Source organism: Phragmites australis, chromosome 7 (assembly GCF_958298935.1).
Source record: "Phragmites australis chromosome 7, lpPhrAust1.1, whole genome shotgun sequence".
Taxonomy (NCBI): Eukaryota; Viridiplantae; Streptophyta; class Magnoliopsida; order Poales; family Poaceae; genus Phragmites; species Phragmites australis.
In genome coordinates, this window is record NC_084927.1 from 37,218,093 (window position 1) to 37,225,443 (window position 7,351).

At 41.1% G+C, this 7,351-nt stretch overlaps 1 protein-coding gene across 2 annotated transcripts; it reads right to left on the reverse strand.

Moving 5' to 3' along the window:
* Positions 1-2,376: 2,376 nt before the first annotated feature.
* On the reverse strand, positions 2,377-6,671 carry LOC133925195 (ubiquitin carboxyl-terminal hydrolase 3-like). 2 transcript variants are annotated; one of them, XM_062371077.1, is made up of 9 exons: positions 6,536-6,671; positions 6,308-6,442; positions 4,572-4,616; positions 4,188-4,299; positions 3,949-4,007; positions 3,784-3,858; positions 3,407-3,455; positions 3,238-3,314; positions 2,377-2,776 (listed from the first exon to the last, which is right to left on the reverse strand). In XM_062371077.1, exons 1-9 carry the CDS (start codon positions 6,608-6,610, stop codon positions 2,684-2,686), a joined length of 720 nt encoding a protein of 239 aa, XP_062227061.1. In that variant the 5' UTR covers positions 6,611-6,671; the 3' UTR covers positions 2,377-2,683. The 2 variants fall into 2 exon arrangements, with proteins under 2 accessions (XP_062227061.1, XP_062227060.1); XM_062371076.1 differs by having other exon boundaries at positions 4,188-4,365.
* Between the last annotated feature and the right edge of the window lie 680 nt (positions 6,672-7,351).

Sequence of the window (7,351 nt, forward strand, 5' to 3'; positions counted from 1 at the left end):
GTGTGTTGGTAAGAAGCGCTCGTGCATGCCTCGTCCTCAACCTCCAAGCTAACAGGTGAAAAAAATGTCGAGTGCTCTCATGCTCTTCTCCGAAACATGTCGAGTGCAGCAGATGTGCATGCCAGGAGCTGTATTTATAGACCCCGCCGATCGCTGAATCTGCAGGGAAGAGAGAGCAGCTGATACGGACGGGTGGTAGCCAGGCCGGTAGCCACATCGCAAATCCCAAACTTGAAACAGAGACCGGGCAAATCCACTGGATGTAGACTTTGCAAGTTTCACGAATGATTTGGTCCAGGTGCAGGCCACCGGGGCCTCGACGTCCCTCCCTGGCGGTGGTCACCAGTTGTGGCCATCTCCAACGCGTTACGGCTTGCGGCTTCTGTGGACTCGTCCCTGCCAGATACTGCTTGTTTTTGCGCCCAACCCGCGGCAAGTGGGAGCGTCAGTCCAGGCTGCGGGGTCCGGTTTTGGCACCTGAAGCTGACAAAACTGCTCCTTTTTTTTGGGTGCCTTGGGTCCTGCCTTTTGGCACCTGCAGGAATACTGAACCGACGAGCATATTTATGGATTTTTAGCACGTAACTCTTGTCGCACCCCTTGCTGACCTGGTTATATGGTCTCCGTGGAAATGCTTTGTTGCGTACCTAGCCACCGAAAAGCAACAGGCCAACCTGTGAAATTATGGTTATTTGGAAGAGCTCTCACTTCTAATTGCACGTCAGATTTTGAGATTATAGATTAAAATAAAATAATTTAAATTTTTATTTTTAATCTAAAATAAAAACACCATGATTCATCTAAATACCCTCAGTGTATTCGTAACTTCAGCTTCAAATTTTTTTAAAATTGAAGCTTTACCAAACAAACCGTATTAGCCCCTCTCTCTTAATGTCTTTTTGCCGTCAACCGTGACGACCACTTCCCTTGGTCGTTCGCAGGTATGGCTTGGACTTCTCTCCCTATTTATTACTAAATAAGTTATCTGTCCTATGAGAATTCACATATCATTGACACACTGATAATATATCGTAGAACATACATTTATTCAGATAAATGTTACTCTCAGTGTCTTGGACAGTTGATGGATCATGAACCTGCCGTGCGGATGAATTGAGGCATGCAGGAGGGCCTCACCGGCGTGGTTCCCGGCTCCTGTCGCCGGTGGCCTCCAAATTTGCACTTTCCCGGCCGTAACCACTCCGGCGACGACGCTGGTGTGCTAGTAGCCAGTGCACATGCTGCTACTTGCCTTTGTTTATATTTGTAAGAAGGGCCAGTCGGGACTAGTTTTTCCTTATCGAAGGCGTGGCGTTTCTGAAACTATGTTGTATGTTAGCGGGTGAGAACAATACCCTTTGGTGAAAAGAAAAGGAAAACAGGTATGGTGTAGAGAGTACTCTGCGATGCTACTACTTTGTAGTTGCATCCAGTGAGGCCTGTAGTTCCAGGTTTCAGCTCACAGACGCGGCTCAATGCAACACTAGTTCTTTAGCAAGCTGTAGGTTTCTAAAGGCTGTACTCGTAATGGTAAAATTGGAGAATTCTTCAATTGGTGGCATGTGTTATGCAAGTCAGTCTTCCAAATAAGAGAGTGCTATTTTCACCGAACACACCAGGTATGCGAGTGAATCACATCGTTTGCTAGTGGATCTCCTTAGGACGCTGAACTGGCTGCCACTAAAAGCAGTGAGGACTGGTGGAGAGTGAGGCATCAGCTATGTCCTGTTTGTACTGGTGGAGAGTGAGGCATAAGCTGAGCTGAGCCTATGCTTTCAGTGCCTGCCTAAACCTAACAATAAACACAGTCATGCACTCATACCAAGCCAAGATCCCCCCTCCCCCCACAATCTCAAATGGATAGTGACCGGCTTGGATATTGAAATCCTCGCAAAAATTACCCAACTACTATCTCCGTTTCATTATGTTTATACCGGGAGAATCCGTTTTAAAACATTTTTCCATTGAGAAAATCAAAAGTACAGTTATTGCAATATTTCTAGTCTACCCTAATTAAATGCTTTGGAAGAGAGATAATAATTGTATCATATCATTTAATAGGGCTATGGATGGTAATTTTTCATTGATTTTTCCTGTTTCTAATACTTTCGGGAGTTGCTAATTTTCAATCGAGTGAAAATAAGGGTATGTTTCACTTTACAATAGCAACCGTTGGATGAAGATCTAATGGTTGACAAAAAGAAAAAACGATTCATAAGTGAATAATATTTTTCTATAGTAGAGATATATGCAATTTTTTGGTACATGCCAGACAAAAATCCCTGATTGAGTACAAATCAAAAGACAGACGCACGATCGGATGGACAACGCGTCGAGTGAAACAAAGCTCTAATTTCAGTCGATTGAAACGTAGTAAATCCGAATACTTTCTTACTCAGTGCGCACTGTAGGCTATGAATAAACATTGTGAAACAATGGAGTAGCAGATATTGAAATCCCTTTGCATTCACTGAGAACTGATAATTTGATTAAATGTTGCTACTACCAAGGGGAAAAAATGACTGAATGTCATCTAAAACGATACTACCTTTAAGAGGGCGCACAGAGAATGGAAGAAGACACATGAAGTCCAAACACCCTTTAAAGAGAATAGTGGCAGCTCCAGTCCAAATCCCCAGTTTTCTAATCACCTTCTCTTCGAGCCAAGCTTTATCATATTCCATCAGTTCCTGGCTTTTCTTGATAGTGCCATGACATTGAAATTGATCGAATTGGGAATGCTGAGCATGATGGCCTTAATGACATGCACAGCATCCTGGTGCAATACAATAACAATTGTGAACAAGAAAGATACAGTTAAGAATGCAAATAAGCAACATGACAACTACTAAAAAGTACATACTTAGGTTTCTCAAGTATGTCCAGTACACATGGTTGGTATAATCTATGTTCCTGAACTGCGCCCTATTCATAGAACTTAATACTTCCTCTATCATACTGATAAACAAAAGTTATACCTTATGCTGTGAGCACCAGGCAGCGATGTAGTGAAAACGTGGAGACTCGTGTGGAGAGATTGAGTGCTTTCTAAGCTTGATTAAGTTTAATAGGAGCATCGGAGAATAGACCAGGAGAAGGGCATGTGGTGTTCCCAAGAGAACTAGGTCGTAATTGGGAAGATTCAAAGCAAGATGGCTTTGGAACCATAATACTGCAGCACCCAGTTTAAGGAAGCACAACAGGATGTGGAAAATCTACTCCATAAACTTGCAGTACCTGCAGTAAACTTTTGGAAGATGAGGAGCCATGCTTTATTGGTCCATGCTTCATTCCATCAAGCTCATAAAGTGTTCCTACAATCCGATTCAATTCCTTGTTGATGTGCAAATATATAAAAAAACTGACAAATAGATGGAGAAAAGTCTGTTAAAGACTTCAGCCTTACCATTGACAGCCACAAAACAAATATAGTGTTCTTCTACAACATCGCAGAGCTGCAACCAAGACCCGAATTATAGTAGTTAAATATAATCAACGAAATAATGAAACAAAATTCACAGAAAATTCCTCTGCATATGTTTTTCTTTTCTTTATTTGCAACCCTGGCAAACTCTGGTAGAAACCCATTGATCAGCATAATGTGTACATAACTACACACTGCAACAAAGTTATTCTTTATTTTCGACTGAGAAAAACTGTAATCATAACAATACTTCATCTATAAACCAAGACACAAATTTAAGCTTCATGATTGTTTCTTCTATCTTCCACACAACACGGTTCAGCTCAGAACTCGAAGTTATTATGCAAAGAAATCAGTACCTCTGTGACACCAGCACTGGCAGCCAATGAGTGAGCCCTTGTCATGGCATCGTCCTTCTCAAGATAAACAGCACGCTGACAAGCATGACATAAGATATTAAGAAAAAACTATTACTAAACAAAGTAACTTGGTAAGAAGCTCAGTTTTAACCAAACAACAAGAACCTCGTATGGGTCCATCCTGGCTGTTGATTTGAAGAACAAGTCCAAACATGAATTATCCACTGCAAAAGACCAGAAAAGTTCTTTCATTTCAGAAACAAGGGAGAGAACGAGATATTGCAACCATTGTACAATTTTTTGTGGATTGTGTATGTTCTTAATGCATGATGCTAACCAGTATTATCTACACGGAATTCCCCTGACAACCAGTGACTCAGGCCAAAAGGACAGAAGAAAGTTACCTAAACTGATTTCTGAAGATGCATTTCCAACAGCATGGAGTAGACCTATAGTTCCACAAGCATTTCCCAGTGACTCAATCTGTTGTATGAAGTACACCTGATCCCAAGTTTCCTGTTGCACAAGGCATGAAACAAATATGTTGAGGGCATAATGGTCTTTCCCCCCTCCAATAGTGCCCTACAGACAAAACACAAAATTTGCAGTGTCCTACAGCCAAACTCGAACATAACGGTGTCTTGGAGACAAAGCCACACTCTTTTAGTGTCCTAGAGACAAATTTGCCTAAAGGAAAATGAGCTACTTGATGTAAAACTATCAGGAGCTTGTTACTGCAACTAACAAGATACCAAAAAAATGCCATCCACAAGGAAACAATTGCTCACCTTGTCTCCGGTATATAAGACTCGTTCTGAAGGATTAATTGCATCCTGCAGCGAAGCAGAGGAACAAGGATTCATTTCAACAAAAGACTGAACTCCATAACATTAATAAGCTCAGAAATTATATCCAAAGGATTTCCATTCGCATTCCTCATAAAAACCAACACTCATACTAGTATCAAAGCAGTACACCAAACATTTGGATGAGTTTTATATACGTGACAGTAAAAAGTTGAAATGTAGTTGCCGCTAGAGATTTATAATTATTTCATATAAGATATTGCAATTAACTTCCCAGAAGCATATATCTGATAGAACAAAGAAATAGATGTTAACTAATGGCCTTTCTGCCCACAAATGTCATCAAGCATCTCCCTTTCAGATAAGAAGGGCAAATTTAGCCTTTCCTCTCATCAACAGGTCAAAACTTACTGCAAAACTTGTTTACCAATAGTGAATCTTCGACAGAGATCGTTCCTTCAGTTTAGCAATCAATTAGATCCATACTGACTTAGCTTGAAGCATGGCTTGCCGTTTCTTTTAAGGAATCTCTTTATTTTTACTCTTATTGAATCGTGCGGTTTACGAAAGAGAGAGAGCTCGTGGAAGACTTGAGAAATTGAACCGAAGGCAGCTTACTAAGCGAGAAGGCTCCAAGCAGCCTAATAACGCATTAGAAGCTGAAAGAAAGTAGCAGCACGAACATGGAATAAAATAACGATTCTCCTTTCTTTCACACAATCGGGAATAAGAATAATCCGAAAGTCACTAGATTAGGAAAGCAAATCAAAGTCGTGTCAAAATAGTTCGTATGTTTGGGGTTTCCTTTCGGTTCAGCGCTACCATTGCACCTACTCGAGCGGAAAGATAAGACTTGGCAGCTACTGACTGCGAAAGATGATTTTTATACGATTTTTTGAGCAACCAGAGTGAATGCCGTTGCACTAACGCGCATCCGTTTTCTTGCTTGATTTTGTGATTCAGCAAGCCAAGCATTGGAGTTGGTATTCAAAGTTTCTTGAATAACCTAGCTGTCTGAAACTCGCCAATGGGATTTTGTGTAATCCTACGGTCTACATGGTGTAGGTAAAGGGCAGAACACCCCCCTCTCCCTCGGACTCAATCTCTCTTTTGACTCAAAATCTAAATTACGAGATTGGCAAATAGTAAAAAACAAGGTACAATCCTAGGAAATATTTCAGCATATCTGCTCTTACGTTAGTATGAGAACTCCAATACTCATTAGTCGTTACTCACTGAGCCATGATATCAATATACTGTGGCTATATCATCTGTCAGTGGATTACACAGCACAAGTAATAGTGAGGCTTGATGACTAATCTGGAAACTGAACTCAAACAGTAGACTTAGCATTCAATTGTTCTTCTTTTGTGGGGAACAACTCAAGGAAATGGGAGCTCCTGTATTATAAAGTGATTAGCATCGAACTAAGTCCAGCACTTGGCAACCGAGTCTAAACTGCTCTATGCAGCTAGCCAACTACACCATCCAAAGATGTAAACACCGATGGTTACAGGAGAATTTATGGACTTCAGTTCGAATCGGTCGTGAAGCAAGGTAATCACAAAATCGGCTGTAGGCGTCTACTGACACCAAACGAGCAACCCAACAAGCTCGCAGCACTGCTTTGGATAGATAAACTGATTGTGCACAGGATTGGGTGCCTAAATGTCTCCAAAGTCGAGAGGGAAATTAAGTTCCTGGAGCGTGTAATGTACCTGGGATGGTGGATCGGGGAAGCAGAGAATGACGGCGACCACAGGCTGTGGCACCATCTCTAGCGCGTCGGCGTCGAGCCCGTACACGTCGTGGAACTCCGCCTCGTCCCCCGGGACGCCCAGCGACCACATGAACTGCGCGCGCGTGCGCCACCGCGAGGCGTTGAGAGAGACGAGGGAGCGGGATCGTCGGATTAATGGTTACAGAGGCAGGTGAAAGAGGAGGACCTGATTGAATACGTCGGGGCTGGACTCCAGCGGCGGCCACCGCTCGCCGGCGGAGGCGGAGGACGGCAGCGCCATGGGGGAAAACGGGCGTGGAGACTGGAGAGGAGGGGAGGGGAGCGAGCGTGTGTTCTCGGATCTTAAATGGGCCGTGTGTGGGAAGCCTTATAGCCGAATCTTTTATATTTTTATATTTCAAGTGTAGCTTATCTAAAGAGTGACATCTTTAAAATTAAAAATAAAAAACTGTTTTCTATTGTTATCAAAATTTTAAAAAATATTTAAATTGTTATGAAAAATTATTTAAAAATATGTGTTGTAAATAGCTTAAAAAAATTCAGATAAAGATATGATCTGTACAATGAAAAAAAAGACAAAAATTATTGTACAATATTCTATTGTATAATAAAATTTATACTTTTTTTTCTCATTGTAAAAGGATTGGTTTGAGTTGAGATAGATTATAACATCCTTAAAATATACTTTTTTTGATTTTTTATGAATATTTCAATAGTATTTTGAATTTTTAGAACAATAAAATACAACGCTCGTTGGAAGGGCAAATCTTTATTGTTTAAAGGCGTCGCCTATTGAAAGGGCAACATCAAGATGTTGCACTTCAAACAGGTGACAATAACATATATTTGTAATATTTTAAAATAGATATATACATTTACAAATATTTAAAAATAAAAATAAAAAAAATTCGAAGCCTGCCTTGTTATGGGCTTGGGTCGATGCAGTCTGGTTCATCTCGGCCCAACTTCAGCAGTTGAGTAATAAGAAAGCCCGCCCATCACCATTAACTCGCATCTTTTT